Below are 16,348 nucleotides of genomic sequence, written 5' to 3' on the forward strand. Positions count from 1 at the left end.
AGTATTTTTTTCATGTTTATTTTTTTATTGAAGAGATAATAATGATAAGTTGGCTAGGTTATGATTTTGCCTGTACAAATGCAGCTTCATTTATTTGCATGGCCATATAATATGATCAGTCCCACATCTGCTCTGTTAGAATCTGTGTAAACATTGTTTTAATATGTTTGAAAAGAGATTCCGCTTCTTTATGTCCACACTTACCTATATAACTAGCACTATTTATTTTTCATAGACGTTGATGATATCATTCTTTTGTTGCCATAACAACAGCAGCCTAATTTCAGCCTAAGCACTGCCTCTTTGACTCGGAAGTTCTCTCTATTGTCCACCGATAACATCCACCAAATAAAAACAAATCCGCTGGGCTAACTATCTAACGCTTTATATGATTTCTTACACAGGGCTAAGTACTGGTCCTCAACTAAAAGATATACTTTAATTATGTGATATGCAACGGAATCTTTTATATTGTGGCCTTCTATAACTCCTATGTTTCATTTTACCTCTTTCCATTGTTATACTATATTTATATACATTATATTTATATAGGGAGGTGATTGATAATGACAAACTGATAACGAACATCTTTTTTCATCTCTCCTTTCTCCTATCTATGCCTTCCTGTGTCATTGTCTCCTGTTGCCTTCACCTACTCTGACCCAATCGTTCACGTGTGCATAGCGAGTTACGCCTGACGCTCTCTTTACCCTTTTTGGTATGCACCTATTTTTTGTTTGTATTTCCTTACTATTAGTGTTAAACTATTAGTGTATAGTGCTTAAGTAAGTTTCATAAGACTATTTAATTATGAGTTAAAATATCAAAATATATTTAAACTTTTTAAATTATTTATTGACCCCAATATTCCAATATAATGATTCTTCTGTTGTTTTTATATTATATTTTAAAAAAATATATAAAATCCATTTAATTTTCTGCCAACCCCTTGCATGTTTTATTCAAATATTATCTTTGGTGGTTTAATTTCTTCTGTAATTTTGTAGTATTCTTAATTTTAAAGTTCCTCTTTTTGATGTTTTTCTTGATTTTTTCCCTTTTGTTATTTTATTTATAGTATTTTTTAAACCCAGTTTAGCAGAAGATTGTTTGGGTTTGCTGTGTAGTGCACCTATATTTAATTGCATGAGGCTTTCCAATAAGGCATCCCTAAGTCATGCATGCCACCATGCCACTACCACTCATTACATTACAATATTGGTTCATTGAGTAAATCATTTCAATGCTCCCCTCCCTATTCTTGATAGATTTCTCTTTATCATTGTCCAATAATATTTTTTAGATAATTTAATTAGTATAAACAACGTAATTTTTTCCTATGAGGGGATTTATATAATATATTTTTTGGTGACAGTCTTATCTACAGTCATTTTGGGGTGCACATCAAACAATTTACTTGGCACAACACTAATACCTCATCCTAATAAAAACCTTTTTAAGAATACTACTTTTGGAATCAACAAGATCACTTAATCATTTAAACATTTTGTAAAATCGTAAGGTGTAGCTTTAATGTTTGATTCTGTATGTAGCATTATTGATAACAATATTTTACTGTTTGTCGTGTTTGATAACAAATTATCCACACATCAACATTCTATGGAATATTAACTTGGTTTTTAAATGATTCTTTAGGTGTATACGGGGATGTACATAGGGTGAAAATCCTATATGAGAAGCGTGACAGTGCCCTTATTCAGTTAGCGGACGCAAATCAGTCTCACCTTGGTAAGTTTGCATTTAAGAATAGTTTAGGGTAAACATTCTTTGACTTTATAGCCGAAACTGCCACATATCATAGATGAGAAAACACACATATATAACAATTGTTAAAATATTTAGTGAATAGGTTTAAGCTCCAAGAATAATAATACTGGTAATAGTATTGGTAGAAGAATTTGTAAAATTAATAAAATTATCATAAACTGGCCATTTATTTAGAAACCCATTGTGTGGCAAAAATAATGTTATATTTCTCAGAATTTAAATATTTGTTATACAATATGTATTTCTTGATGTATTACCATATTAGAATCTACTTGGGCATTTCTTGTACAACTTTTTTGATTTCATCATAAAAGTAATGATGATTTTCAATAATATTAGTTCATTGTTTTTTTACAATTTAGCGATGTCACATTTGAATAGTCTGAAGCTGTATGATAAGCCGATTCGAGTTGCAATCTCCAAACACCATCAAGTCTCTCTACCAAAAGAAGGGCAACAGGTTTGTTGCATTTTATTTATTATCTCATCTACAAAATTATAAAATAGAGGGAGCAATCAACCAATCGTTCTACCTATATTGTGCCATTCCTACAGTTATTGCTTGTCACGCTGTTCAAAATACAAGATTATCTTAAGTAGTGACTTAAAACTCTCAATTGAATGTGAATGCTTAACGATCAAAGATGTTTGAATATAATGGCAAATGCAAAGAATAATAGGAAAGAGATTATGAATTTTGTCTTCCTTTTTTTTAAAGGATGCTGGACTGACAAAAGATTTCACAAATTCACCGCTTCATCGCTTCAAGAAGCCAGGATCAAAGAATTACCAGAATATTTACCCACCTAACCAAGTTCTCCATCTTTCAAACATTCCGTAAGTATATTTTCATTTTCAGTATATCTTCACTTGGGTGGTTTTTAAAATTGTGAGAACTACAAAATGAGTGGAATTTCAAAGCCTGTAAGGAATTTCAATGTGGAAAACAAGAGAATATTCACTGGAGCACATTCCAATGTTGATATTACTGTTGATAATGTATTTTTACATCTGTTAATTGGCAGAAATTGTTTTTGTTGTAATGATAATAATGATAAGGCCAAAAAAAATAAATTGTTGGTTTGCCCTTCTTTTTAAAAAAATGATGAATAGGGTGGAAAAAGTTTTTTTTTCTATTTTTAATTTTTTTTACAAACACCGTCAACATTTTGCAATGAATGTAGGCATAGAATAGCAATATCTTACATCAGAAAACAATTTAGACAACTCTGTTGACCATCTAGCAAAAAGATCAATTCACTCACATTATTTTTTATTTTTTTATTTTTTAAGTTCTATTCAGACTGTCAAATTTTCTTTGACAAAAAAATGTTCTATGCCCATATATATATACACGAATCTAAGAGAACTTTATTGAACAGCGCCCTCTTTTATGTTGTCGCCATTACTGGGGTGGCATTTCCGAATATCTAATGTTGGTTGTGTTTATCAATGCAGTACAGTAGTTGTTGAGAAATACAGTTTTCTTCAAAAGTAGCAGCTGCATAATGCACCACACCGCATTGCCATTTTAGGAGTATTGGCATAATGGCCTCGACAAAAGAGGGCACCATTCTTCTTGGATTCATCTATAGTCATGATGTGCCTATAAATGGTCATTATACACATAAAATATGGGCAATATCCAAATATAGTTTATATAATAATTATAAATTCTAAGAAAACCACTAATTACAAAATTTCATTCTGTTCTTCAGAGCATCTGTGACAGAAGAGGACCTGAAGAACGCATTTACTCAACACGGTACAGTTTGCGGCTTCAAGTTTTTCCCGTAAGTAGCTTTATTTTTTTATATTTTTTTTTATGTTTGAAACTGTAGATACAATGTTCCCCACTGCTACTAAACATGTGGAGGATGTGCTACAAGCATGCCCTCTAGTTTTTATATCTTTAATGAGGAATATCTGTTAATAAAACAATTGTCTACATATATTGTTTTTGTAAGAGTTTGTTTTTTTTTACTGCTGGTGAGGAGGTTGTTTGTTAGCAGGTTTACGGAAAAACTAATGAATGGATCATAAAAGTTGGTGGAGTGTTAGATATAGGTCTAAGGAAGAGGTGATTAATTTTGGGATGAAAAGGTCAAAGATGAAGGTCAAGTTGATGCAAATTTAAGCAAGTTTCTTGAAACTTACACATAAATTAAGAATTAAAATAATGAATTCACCTGGCTCTGAGGGTGTTATTTGTTATTCAGGCACAGGGCTGAGGTATGCACGTTATGGAGTGCTGCTCCAGTGTCTAGTTTTTACTTCAATTTATTCAGGAATTAAAATCACATATTTCTTGAATACAAAACAAAAAAAACAGATAAATGATTATGTTTTGTGCTGTTCTGCTTATTGTTGATTATTGTTTGTTTATTAATTTAACAGGAAAGACCGTAAGATGGCTCTGATTCAGATGAATAATTTGGAAGAGGCTGTAGAAGCACTTGTAGTAAGTTCATCACTTTACTCCATTATCTAAGTTGGCAAGGACCAGGACTAGGACCTTTACAGGGACCAGGGCAAAAGCCTGGACTGTCCAGCATCTGAACAGGGACCTGGACACCAAAGGCGCATTAATACAAATTTTAAAGAGACACTACATAAAAAGGGAAAACAAGACCAACTTCTCAATACAAGATATAAAATTCCAGTAGAATAGGTGATATAGGTGTATGATATATACAGAAAACTAAATACAATGAACTTATAAAAAAAAATATAAATAGGAAATGTAAATTAAACACATACTCATATTAAAGTGAGATGTTTTGGATGCCACTACAAGTATTTTTATAGAAAACACATTTTGTATTTTTTAATTAATTCTGCCATTTAATTAATTCTGCTCCCTCTTTTAATATCGTTATCGTTCAAGTTGGTTTTAAAGTGGGTGGTTCGGTAGAGAGAACGATGATCATGGTATACTATATTTTTTATTTTCTGTGTTTTTTTTTTAGTCAATGCATAACTATCCACTTGGAGATAACCAACACCTGCGAGTGTCATTCTCAAAGGCAAACATCTAAACCTCTTTCAACACCACCTCTTTTATTCTTACCTGTGAATGCAGTTTGATGGACCAATTTGATTGACAGCTGGAGTCAGCTGTGGACTAGTTTGACAAGTTTATCAACAAGTTCTCCTGTGTTCTTTTCAAAATTGTGGCAGGAAAAAATATGCTATCAGAATTTTCAAGTTCTTAAATCTTGTTTTCAATTTAACCTACATATCAAGCATATACTAAGATTTTTCCATTCATTTTTTTATGTTTAGGATGGTCAGATTTATGTTTCATTCCAATTATTCAGATTATATTGTATATCGATATAATATAAATACATATATATAATATCTATATATCTATATATATAGATAGATATAAAGATATATATATATATATATATATTTATATATAATTATTATACACTTTACATATTTTATATTGAAAAAAGGTTGTTAATTCTTTGTTAGACAAAGCTTGCTTGAAGTTGACTTTCTGTCTGCAAGCTTCAATTTTGATGGCAGTGTTCTCCCGAAGCCGTTTTACACATCAATTTTACTGGTAAATATAACCAGCCAACCAGTAAAAATTTTATGTCTGTAAAATAAAACACTGATTAGGACTAGGCACTCTTGGCTGGCCTTTCAATAAATGAACATCATTCCATTCTATGCCTAGGCTAGGCTGTATGTGATGTTTTTTCCAAGTCATTAAATCCCACTCAAAAAAGGTAACCCCTCACAGTGTGTGCATATCTGTATAGTTTTTATGGACAAATTTACCAGTGAAAATGTTTCAATTGGGAGAACACTGCATGGCAACGATGAAGTACACTGCTTTATGTGAAATTCAAAGAATTAACTTTACTCAATATATTGGTAGAGGAACCGTTAAGCTATTATAGCTCCTTTGTAGACCAGATTTACTAAAAAATATTATGTATGTTTATCCATTTATCTATCTGGAACTTGGAGTTTGTTCTTGTTCTTAAATTAGATTTTATTTTTTTTATTAAATGGGTACAGGATTTGCATATACTTTTCAGACTTGTTTAGTTTGTTTGTTATGGCAGTTAGTGTGTTCCACATGTTCGTTTCTTTGTCCGTCTATGTGGTAATACTTTAGGGTAATTTCTCTAGTTCTGTATATCCTTACAAATTGTGTGTTTTTTTCCCCTTTATTTGTGGGATTTATTTTTCATTATAAGAAGGTATATGTATTTTATTGAGGCTTGAATATATATTTTGGTACTAGTTGTTTTACAATGCACTAGTTGTCCAGTGCAGTTGATGATAGTAAATCTGGATTTTCAATACGATTTACAAGGGAATCTCTTCAGAAGGGCTGACAATTTCCCAATTGCATGGTGCCTTACTCTTCTACTGTGTGTTACAAATTTATGTAGTTTCGTCAATTAAATAAAATAACTGGGTAATTACATACCGGTAATTTTCCTTAAATAGTCAGGTCTTTGATTCAGTGATTAATTGATTGTTGATCTTTTCTCATCTATATAAGTGATCAATATATATATATTACTTGCTTTCTTGTTGCAAAATGTTATACATAATGTTATATTTATTAACCAGAACGTACAAGTATTTTCACTTACTTGCATGGTTTCTCCTAGAATTTTAGATTTAGTTTGACAGATTTTGTGCTAGTGGATTGAATCGGATTTGCATGCCTTATGGACGTGAGATTGGAACGCAAGAAAAGGTCTTTGAAATATAAGAATAGCATGTCTATAGCCAGAATGTCTCTTCAATGCTACTACATTTAGTTCAAATACATTAATAGTATGATGTGAAATACTTAAGTAAAACCCCTTCTTCAAAGGCCAGGTATACTGTCACTATTAGCAATGAGGAACACTGTTACCACATGTTGCAGTTGTCCATCATTTATTAAAAGGATAATAGATACGTAGGAGTGCAATTTGAAGTGGTCATTAATTTTAGTTAGCCTGATATAATATATAAGATAGAATTTATATTATATTCTAAAATCAATAAAAAATTTTCAATTTCCTTTATTTTTGGATTCTTTTTATAGAAACAGACAAACTAGATTCTTGAGTTATATCGCCTTCTATATTTTGTAACATTGACGTACCTGGCCTTTGACATGGGATGTTGTGTAACTGTTGTTTTATTTACTTCTCTTTATATCGGTTGTTTAACTGGCAGCATATTTTGAACACTATAGGTTAAAATGGTGCTACCCAGAAGCTGTGAAAAAAAATTTCATTTTATTCGTAAATACATTTAAAGCTCGAAACCTTCATCTCTGAACTTCAATGTTTGTATATGAAATGTTTTATATCTGCTGCAATGGTGTTAATAACACCTACAGGCAATGGATATTCATTGAAGTAGCTTTGAAGTGTGTCATAGTCTTACAAAAACCATAGAGCCATCGCATGGATCAAATCCATGACACATCCATGGATCAAATCCATCAACAAAGAGTTATTTCTGCACTTTTTTTTCCAAGTGAGAAATGTGTACTGAAAAGCGACAATATTTGAGGTCGCACGGAAGCCAGCTTCTTTGTAAGGATCATTTTGGAATCCTTTTGTACTGTATAGTGTGGCTTTGTACATTTTATATATCACATTGGAAAACCTTGATGTTTATTTATTGTGTATTAGGTAAAGACATGAGTTTATTCAATTCTTAGTTGATCAGTGATTTGTATAAATTCTGAAATTGTGGTATTTTTCATGAATTAATTGCAAAGCTACACCATGAAACAAACCCTGTAGAAAACCAGTGTGAATTACAATAATTGAAGAACATTAAAAAGTTTGTAAAATAGAATAAAATAAGTTTATTTGTGTTTGCCTTTTTCTTGTTATTCATTAAGCATGTATATTTATGATCACTTCAGTTCTTATTCTGCATTTGGAGCATCATTTCACCTCACAGGCCTACCTGTAGTCTGTTTCACTCCTGGTACAGTACATTGTAATAGCCATCTTGAAGAAAGACACTTGGCAGTGATTGACATTTTTAGGATGCTGATTTCAAACTAGTGTTGATGTGTAAATGGTCACAAAATTATCACCATTTTAAAAAATAAATTTTATTTTGCTGAGACTGAATGAGACACCAATGGGCTATGGCCATGCCTGCATGAAAAATACTACGATATGGATATCAATCAATCAATAAAACAAATAGACATATATTTTTTTCAAATCAAAATCAAACAATCAAAAAAATAAAATCAAGATGTAAAAATTAAAAGTCCGGAAAGATCATAAAAAGGCAAGAAACACTGAAATACTGAAAACAGATTTAAATAAATGGAAGAGGGCAGCGCTCAAAAAGGAACGCTAAGTGAAAACAAAGTAATTCTCACATGGCAATTGCCCTGAGTGATATCAAAACTATCATCGTCATTATCATTACTCTCATCATAATCATCTTCATCAACCAGCCTGTCATCCTCATACCACTTCAACATCACTATTATCAAAGTTATATTTTATATGTATTAATCCTTAGATGGGCACTGCTACTACAAGTGTTATTATATTTTATATATTAATTCTTTGATGGGCACCGCTACTGCATTAGTGGCACCACTACTGCAGGTGTTGTTATATTTTATATGTTGACCTTAGATGGTCACCACTACTGCAGTTATGGGCACTGCTGCTGCAGGTGTTGTTATATTTCATATCCTTAGATGGGCACCGCTATTGCATTATAGTGGGCACCGCTGCTGCAGGTGTTATTATATTTTATATATTAATCCTTAAATTTATTTATTTATTATTTATTTATTCTTTATACTGTAGGCACTTTCAGTATTACATTGATTTTCAAAGTGGTACAGTTTAAACATAACAAAAATATATACAATATAAAGAATTGTTTAATACAAAAAATAAAAAGAACATAGGCACCGCTACTGCAGTATCGGCGCCACTACTGCAGGTGTTGTTATGAGCACCCTAAAATTACCGTAATATGGATATGAACAATATGAAATAAATTGAGACAGGGCCTAATGTGTAATAATTGGTTCATAGCCAAAGCGTTAATGTACTACTTACAAGGTACAGTACATACAAAGAATACTAGGCCTATGCTAGGCCTATATAATTTCACTTTGTTACTTTACACAAGCAGAAAAAAAAAGTTTGTGTGTAGACAGCTGAAGTGTGTGCTCACTGGACCTTGTCAAAGAGTATGACCTTGTCGACAATGTTTTTTTTTTTTTTTTTTTTATGTATTTAGTTTTCTTTGTCCAGTGTTAATTCATTAGGTTTTAATTTTATTTTTTAATTTTGCTCTTTCTGAACTAATTATATTTTCATTACTTGTTTTCTTTTTTAATTTTCATTATTTTCCTTGTATTTTTGTGGTTTTAAGTTACAATCTTATATATTGTTTGAACGCACATTTTATATGTCGTGTGCCGCTGTTATAAAAGCGTTGTTCAATAAAGTTGTTCAATAAAGTTCAGTTCAATCGCTAGGTTAAATGAATATTCAATATATTGCTACCTCATTATTCATGAACCTGCGGTAGTTAGGCCCATGCTCTTGTTTCTTCCGCTAGCGCCCTCTATACTTATTCAACATGACCATGAGAGAGGGATCGTAGACGAGGATTCAAGACTAGGCTAGGCTATATTGAGGTTTGTTTATCTTGTTTTTTTTTTTTATATTTTAACAATATATAATGTATTCTGTTGTTAGATGTCATAAAGGATGAGTAGAAAATAAGTATTACTCAAGAGAGGTACAGCTATAACAATTGATTTAGTAATAGGCCTAGTCTAGTTCAGTAGGAACCTACGTAAGACCAGGCTAGGGTTAAGTAGGCCTAGGCTAGGCGGCCTAGGATAGGGACTAGGCCCGCCGTAGACTATAATTGCAGGGGAGGTCCTGCTAGGTTTAGGTACAATCCATGCAAATGGTGTAGGCGTAGTACAATGCTAGGCTAAGAAGGCTTTAGGGCTAACCTCTCTAGTAGGTGGGGAATAGGCCTAGGGCCATACATACATATTGTGCGCAGTTTTGTTACTTTTGCACATTTTGAGTTGCTGTGTTGTCTCCAACAAGCTGTGTAAGGTTTCTTTCAGCAATTATCATAAAAATGTGACATTTAAAATTTATTAAATGATATTGGTATTAAATTATTATTAGATTATGATTCAACATGTATTTGCTGGGAGAGATTTGCAGCAGTTTTCCGATGTTTTATGCAATCGATACCTACAGTACTGTAAAAATAAGAATACAAAATTCTGTACAAATAAATTATTAATTAATTATAAACATTATTAAATTAAATTGGTAATTTAACAAAAGGTATTGCATAGAAAATACATTACAAAAATAGTACTGGCAGAACACAAGATATAAAAACATTGAAAAATACTATACAACAAATTATTAATTAATTATTATTTAAGCCAATACCAAATAAAATTGCTACACACTATCACCAATAACTTTCAGTGACGCTGATTGGTTGAACTTCAAGTTGTATGAGGAGTAGCATCATAGTGCAGCAACAATTGCAGTGAAAACGCTGTTAGTGACAGTTTAGCAATTTTTTGGGGAAACCAGACTTAACTACTAGCCCTCCATTCAAAAAGAGACTTAGTATCTGAATTCCTCACAATTAATTCCCTATTACAGTACTATTAAATAATTGTTCATTTTAGTTTTCAGGTTCCAAATCAAGCACATGGGAGCAGGAGAGTCTGTACAAACTCCTCCAGTTGTAGGTGTGACCCAACATGCACCTATACACACGAGTCCACCTGCAGGATGTCCAATGCACAATGAGAAACAACAAGGCTCTTTACAAGGGAGCACCCCACCTTCAGGTTGCCCAATGGATCAGTCTAGCCAAGCATCGTATGTTAGTGAATGCCCAATGAGCCGGTCAAAGACCATGGTGTCTCAACAGGATGATGATATCGATCTAAGGAACAGGGTAAGCTTAAATTAGGTTAAATATAAATTTATAAATTTTTTTAATATAAATTTATAAATTTTTTAAAAGTCCATCATTATCTTCATCATCACTTCATTGTCATCATCACCTCTCCATTTTCAGGAGACTCTAGCAACTTGTATCTTAATAGACTTTTTCTCTTCAAGATGCCTCCTCCAAATCAAAGGCCAGCCCCAGACCAACCCTTTCCACTGGATACAAACCGGCAACATTCTACAATACCAAAAGCTGGCACAGATGGTGAGACTTGGGTGTACCCATCACAGCAAATGTTCTGGAATGCAATGCTAAGGAAGGGATGGAGGTGGAAGGAGGAGGATATCTTACAAGAAGACATGGCACGGATTATCCAGATCCATAACTACAATAACGAGCAAGCCTGGCAGGAAGTCTTGAAGTGGGAAGCTCTCCATCTCAAGTAGGATTATACAAATTATTCCAACATTCATTAAAAGAAAATATAATTTTTCATTCCTGTCCTCTTTATAATAATATGATGATAATGCATTATTTTAAATATTATAAACCAGGTCATTTATTGGCATGAATTTTATTTTTACACTTTTCTCTATGACTTTGTTATAGGCAAATTCAGAGGTCATAGATTACATCCGCTAAGCTTTCACCAGCTGATTAATGTGTATATTTTAAACAGTCAAACCTCTGAGGAAGACAAGACATCTTGTTTTGCAAAATCGTCACATTCTTTATAATTTTTTCATCTACTGTAGGTGCATAATGCCTATGCACTCTATTGCGGCAGTCCACAGGGCCCCCAAGCCACAGAGCTCTAAATTGTCTCTGGTGAAACCATAGGGCCACTAAAGGAACCTGACCCATAGAGCCCCAACCCATAGAGATCCTGAATATTGGTATCTAAACCGACAGTAACCAATTGAATCTAAGCCAGTTCAATATTTTTGGAACTTCTTAAAAAGACAATGATATTTCTCTTGAAAACTTCCAGCTGCTGATTCCTTTGTAATAAATCTTTGTATGTCTATTGTATTTGCTAACAAACAATGTCTCTGAAATAGATGTAGGACCTTAAAAAATCTCTCCTGGGAGTTTACTACCACCAGAACGGTGATGCTTCAGCAGCGACAGTGGCTGCAAGGGCTAAGGCCCCAATCCTATAAAGCCACAGGGGCCCCGGTATTACGCTGGTGTCTTCATTTCTAGCGGTAGGAATTGTGCTCCCCTTGATAGCGATAGGTGGCAGGTTTGGGCCCCGCCAGAGACACTTTTCATACAACTAAAAAGAAACATTTCAGTAAAAATCTATGCTTAATAAGATTATAGCATCATATTTTCCTATATCTATTTGTTTTACATTGATTCCTTTTATAAAAACTGTTTTGCTTTCGCAGGGAGTGTGGTAATCCTAAGTTATTTAAATTTGGTGGCAAATACAATGAGCTTTCCCCAAGGGCCAGGATACGTATGTGGATGGGGTAAGGTCATATTTACTATTTAATTGCTTTTTGTTTGGATGGATGGATTGATTTTAATTCTTGTAAACACACCAAGGATAACACACGGAAGTCTGAAGAAGACTTATTTACAGTGGGGTCCCTCTGGTGGTGATTGGCAGTACACCGTGAGACAATCCCCTATCTTTCCCGAACAGCGTACTGCGTTCTTTAACGTGCACACAGGTCATAATGCACATGGGACCAACGGCTTAAACGGTGCACTATCGTAACTTGCATTTCAGCCCTCCAGCTAAAACACAAGGAGAGGCAGTGATGGGAATTGAACCGAGGACCTAGAAATCTCCACGGTTCAGTGCACACACGGTGGCTACCACCAGTTTAGCCGACTGAGCTAAGCTGCTCTCAAGCTGTTAGTGTAATGAAATATTTTGATATTGTTGCAACTATTGTAATAAAACAATTATGCTTTTGGTACTTTGTGTGAAAAATGTGCTTTTAGATATGAAACCACTGGTTGATTGTCTCAATGTTGATATACCTGCAAGTTTTGTATTGCTTTATGTAAAGGCCTTTATGTTTTTCATTATTCATTTGATTGCATCAAATCATTTTTACATCATCATACACAGAAAAAATGAAAACAGAAAACAAATTATAAAAAGAGATGCAAAATGACAAGAACCACAGACTAAACAAAGGGAAGAGACTGAAAATTTAAATATATAATTTTATACAAAAATCAGACAGGTATAATTAATGTATAGGAACAAATTGCAATATATAGTTAGATTAATGGAATAAATAATTCTCTTTAAAGAAAATAAGCATGTTAAATAAATATGGTTTTCATTTTAACACCAAAAACATTATTGAAGGCATACCTTATGCTTAAGTTGTGATCTGCAGTATTGATAATGCAATAAAATTATTATTATATAACTTTTTTCAAAAACTGAAATTACAGTACTCTCAATTTCTGGTAGTCTTGTATCATGATAAAATATAAATTAAAAATTGTTTCTTATAATTAACGTAAATAACAATTATTCTCTTTTAAAAATAGCTTTAAAATGAGACTAACCTTTCTTTACTTACACATTAAGGAATATTTTTTACCATTTGTGTCAATGTTTTTTAAGCTATCAAGGTCAGCTGTGATGCCACAATCAGAAAAATAATGATAATTATATTGATAATGAAATTAGTAACAATAATAATAATATTATATCAGACAGCTGAATCTTCAGAAATATAGTAAATAATTGCTTGAGCTGCCCTTTATATTTTGTTGGTATTGTATAGGTATTTCAATCAAATTTACAGGAATACAGTATAATAAACATGGCAGTATTTTGTATGATGAATGGCTGTTTATTTTATGTAGGTATGAGAGACCATTCGACAGGCATGACTGGATCATAGATAGATGTGGCAAAAAGGTCCGATATGTCATAGATTACTATGACAGTGGCAACGTGGACCCTAATACTGGAGAGTTCTCCCTTCTGGATGTCAGGCCAGCATTGGATTCCCCTGGTGCATTATGGGATAGAATGAAGGTAGCATGGTGGAGATGGTTTTACACTAATAAAGACGATTGAAGTACAGAAGTGACCTGCTGTTTTCAAGAGAGGGGGAATAATGCAAAAGATACTGAACATCAACAGTCTGCAGTATGGATTGTTTAGATATTGAAATACCAACAGATCCAATAAGTAATGTTTGGTACTATTCAATGAATTTAAAGAATTGAGGATGTATCTTTCAACATATTGGTTAGAAATGATAACTCAATTAACTTGCCATTTGTGCAGATTCTTAGCAAGTACTAAATGAATAATTAAATTTATGACTTATTGTAAGCAATTAAACACACCAAATACATTGTTTGGGAAATGTGGAAGGTGCTATTGGTAGTGTCTGTATATTAAATCATATATTAAGTTAAAAAACTTCCTTTTTAATTTAGTATTTTTATCTTTTATTCCATCAAGATATAAATGTTTTTCTCAACGTTTGATTAGTTGATAGTTTAAAAATTTTGAAAGTTATATTTATTCCAAATACAGTACAGTAATGTTAATTCTGTCAGTCTGTAGCATATTACATTCAGAACAAAATGCTTTTGCTTACAAAAGAATTTAAGCAACCATAGGTTGAATTATCCCAAGGTTTAGTTTCTATGCAAATCATTAAGTATAATATCTTGTCTTCCCATAATAAATACAGTGGCGTATCTAGGGGTCATGAAATGGGAGGGGGAGGGGAGGCAGCTCGCAATATATAGGTGATATGAGATGATTTTTAACTACTTGAGCATAATTTTTTTTCCCTTTGAAATTTCCAGTGGGGGACGACTAGGGGTGAAAGATTTTTTTCTGGTGGGGGTGGTGGGTCATGCACCCAGATGCACCTCCTAGATACATTACTGAATAAATAATATCTTGGATTTATACAGTGTCTAATGTCAAAGAACCTTTAAAAGCATCCTAGGTGCTGGTTCAATGATGGATATCAATAATTAATAGAACATTCTGACAGTTAAAGTGGTGGGGTGTTTAAGAATATAAATGGTGTTTCAATAAAATCAGTTGTATTGGAGTGCAGTACTTTATTCTATATTGTTCAACATTTGGATGAGTGTGTGTATATATATACAAGGTTCATACTACATTATCACTCAAGTGGAACACTAATTCATTTGATCCTAATTTAAAGCAAAATTATGACAGGAGAGAGAGAAAAAAGGACACCCAAACAAATAAAAATTTCACAGACAGTAAAAACAGCAAGCTGAATAAACAAGTTTTCGTAGTTTCAAAAGCTTTGATGAGGGCAGTATAATAAAGGCAGTAGAACTTATTGGCCCTAACGGCTGCCCATACAAAAAAAAAATCTATTAAAGATCAGTAGAGTACATTAGCCTTAACGGCCGCCCATACAAAAAAAAAATCTTATTCATAGAGGCAGTAGAGTACATTGGCCTTAGCCGAGTATTTCTGGAGCTACTAGAGATAGGTCCCTGCATTCAACAATTATGTGGATATTCATTGTACTGTTATTTACTATCAACTATTGCCCCGGCGTCACTAATTTTTTAATTGATTTAATATGCTGAATCATTACTGTATTAATGGTATATAGTACCTATTATATATTTCTATAAATTAATCAACAGATGTCTCATTAATCACACTATCGTAAATAGGCCTATTGAAGTATAAAGTATTATTAATTCTTTATAAAAGCATTATCGTAAAATTATTATTATTATCATTATTATTATTATTATATAATTATTATTATTGTTATTATTATTATTATTATTGTTTTATGTATAGGCCCTACATGAATAGGCCTATATCATGCCAGGGAGTTGTTATGATGCCTAGGCCTAATATATATTTAATAATTTAATTAGAAGTAATTATAATTATTAATTGTAAAACATAGGCCTATATAATATAATGTTAACAATAATATTATAGGCTAGGCTAGATCTAATCAATTATTGATACCTTAACGTCATCTATCGATAAAAACATCGATTCGATTAATAACAGCAGCATTTCGCACTGTGGCAGTGCCAATAGAAAACAACTTTTTCGCACTGCGGCAGTGCCGCTAGAAAACAGCAGCTTTTTGGCAGTGCCGATAGAAAACAGCAGCTTTTTTCGCACATCGGCAGTGCCGATAGCCACTACCATTCACACTCAGGGTTGCCATTTGGCCTTTTTGACGGCCAGATTCCTCAAATCTCAGGCCGTATAAAAATTTGCCTGGCCGTAGCGTTTGAAAAGTCGCGGCCAAACTATATTTGGTCGAATTATTGAAAAGTTTACATTTTTTCTTCAATATAGGCCTAATATAACGTAGACTTTTTTGGATATGTTGTTTTTGTTAGCTTAAATTCTATATTTGATTCTAATTATGTAGGGCCTACCTTTGTTTGTACTTGCCCTAAACACTTAATCTAGGCCTATGTTACACGGACCCCTTTATTTAAGTTTTTATTTAAGAGTTTATTTAAAAGATAACAGTTACATGATTTAATCATTTAAATTGTTCAGATGAAATATATATATATATATATATATATATATATATATATATATATTATATGAAGT

The 16,348-nt window shown here is 32.6% G+C and overlaps 2 protein-coding genes across 15 annotated transcripts in view; both read left to right on the forward strand.

Annotated features, from left to right (window-relative positions):
- LOC117115447 (polypyrimidine tract-binding protein 1-like) overlaps positions 1-7,631 on the forward strand; it is a 48,109-nt gene extending 40,478 nt beyond the window's left edge. For all 14 annotated transcript variants that reach the window (XM_033259249.1, XM_033259258.1, XM_033259252.1 and 11 more), the window contains 7 exons: positions 685-718; positions 1,657-1,749; positions 2,151-2,248; positions 2,507-2,625; positions 3,507-3,581; positions 4,186-4,249; positions 4,758-7,631. In XM_033259249.1, coding sequence (XP_033115140.1) covers positions 685-718; positions 1,657-1,749; positions 2,151-2,248; positions 2,507-2,625; positions 3,507-3,581; positions 4,186-4,249; positions 4,758-4,826 — 552 coding nt within the window. In that variant the 3' untranslated portion in view covers positions 4,827-7,631. The remainder of the gene's footprint in view (positions 1-684; positions 719-1,656; positions 1,750-2,150; positions 2,249-2,506; positions 2,626-3,506; positions 3,582-4,185; positions 4,250-4,757) is intronic.
- Positions 7,632-9,309: 1,678 nt separating this feature from the next.
- On the forward strand, positions 9,310-14,830 carry LOC117115448 (cytochrome c-type heme lyase-like). Its single transcript, XM_033259262.1, has 5 exons — positions 9,310-9,454; positions 10,490-10,764; positions 10,932-11,203; positions 12,156-12,239; positions 13,606-14,830. The coding sequence occupies exons 2-5, from the start codon at positions 10,513-10,515 to the stop codon at positions 13,820-13,822; spliced, it is 825 nt and encodes a 274-aa protein (XP_033115153.1). The 5' UTR covers positions 9,310-9,454; positions 10,490-10,512; the 3' UTR covers positions 13,823-14,830.
- Positions 14,831-16,348: the final 1,518 nt, after the last annotated feature.

This window comes from Anneissia japonica, unplaced genomic scaffold, assembly GCF_011630105.1.
Source record: "Anneissia japonica isolate Jap-2015-1 unplaced genomic scaffold, ASM1163010v1 scaffold287704_len1198815_cov201, whole genome shotgun sequence".
Lineage (NCBI taxonomy): Eukaryota > Metazoa > Echinodermata > Crinoidea > Comatulida > Comatulidae > Anneissia > Anneissia japonica.